At 63.8% G+C, this 1,286-nt stretch overlaps 1 protein-coding gene across 1 annotated transcript in view; it reads left to right on the top strand.

Moving 5' to 3' along the window:
- Window positions 1–299: 299 nt before the first annotated feature.
- P4HA3 (prolyl 4-hydroxylase, alpha polypeptide III) overlaps window positions 300–1,286 on the top strand; it is a gene marked incomplete at its 5' end in the record, with an annotated part of 5,044 nt that continues 4,057 nt past the window's right edge. Inside the window, 2 exon segments of the mRNA XM_010289130.1 lie at window positions 300–442; window positions 680–900. Coding sequence (XP_010287432.1) covers window positions 300–442; window positions 680–900 — 364 coding nt within the window.

The following is a 1,286-nucleotide window of genomic DNA, read 5'->3' as shown; positions in this document are numbered from 1 at the left end:
CCCGGTTTTTGGGGGTGCCCCTAAGTAGGAGCTTGGGGCGTCGTGGGTGGATGGGGAGCGCAGCCCGGGCAATGTCCGCGCCCCCCCCCAGGCGTGACGCTGGTCCCCCCCACCCTGGGCTGGGGACCGGGGACGTGGGTCACAGCGTCCCCAAGGGGTTTCCCCACTCCTGGCTTGGACAAAAAGTGAACGCTGGGGCAAGCTGCTCCACTGGGGGGGGCTCAGACCCCAGACCCCACCCCGGGGGTGTCACGACCCAGGAGCATCACTCAAAGCGTCACCCAGCGCGTGCCTTGCAGGTTTTACGAGAAGGTCCAAGCACTGCACCAGGACCCCCAGGCCTCTGTGGACAACCCCTTGCTGGCCTTCAGCCTCATCAAGCGTCTCCACTCCGACTGGCCCAACATAGTCTACAGCGACGAGGCCACCGAGAACACCCAGGGTATGGGGGGATGCCAGGACGCGTGTCCCTCCGTCACCTGGGGAGAGCTGAGAGGGGACGGGGACTGGGTGGAGGAGCAGGAGAACAGAGGGATGAGCAGGAAAACGGATGGAGGAGCAGGAGAATGGGTAGAGGAGCAGCATGTGGGGTCCCCAGGGATGAAGAAGGGCTGATAAGGGTAATTGCACCCCAAAAGCTCATTAATCCTGCTTCGTGCACCCCATTACCCACCCTCAGCACTCCATGCCGGCTTCAAGGAGGTGGAGCAGGAGCTGCCTGGAGCCGAGGACCTGGACGGGGCTGCCCGGGCACTGATGCGGCTGCAGGATGTCTACGCACTCAGTGTCAAGGGCATGGCCAATGGTGTCTTCCAGCGAGCCGGCGCCAGCCATCCACCCCTTTACAGCCCCAGCCGGCGCATCTCGCTCTCCGCCGATGACTGCTTCCACGTTGGCAAGGTGAGGGCAAACCCCGTCAGCCCCCCACAAAGCTTTTCCAGCCTGGGATATTGCTTCCGTGGGGATAGACATTGGGTTTTCTTCCCGCACGGATGCGGAGGGGCCCCTCTGACTCAGCCCGCAGGCATCCGCCCGCCTGCCATCGCCTCTCGGCTCTCGCCCAAATAATGGGCGCCGATGACTGCTTCCACGTTGGCAAGGTGAGGGCAAACCCCGTCAGCCCCCCACAAAGCTTTTCCAGCCTGGGATATTGCTTCCGTGGGGATAGACATTGGGTTTTCTTCCCGCACGGATGCGGAGGGGCCCCTCTGACTCAGCCCGCAGGCATCCGCCCGCCTGCCATCGCCTCTCGGCTCTCGCCCAAATAATGGGGGGGCTGGCTGCTT

This window comes from Phaethon lepturus, unplaced genomic scaffold (genome assembly GCF_000687285.1).
Source record: "Phaethon lepturus isolate BGI_N335 unplaced genomic scaffold, ASM68728v1 scaffold21336, whole genome shotgun sequence".
Classification (NCBI taxonomy): Eukaryota; Metazoa; Chordata; class Aves; order Phaethontiformes; family Phaethontidae; genus Phaethon; species Phaethon lepturus.
This window is presented reverse-complemented; position numbering and strand designations above follow the sequence as displayed.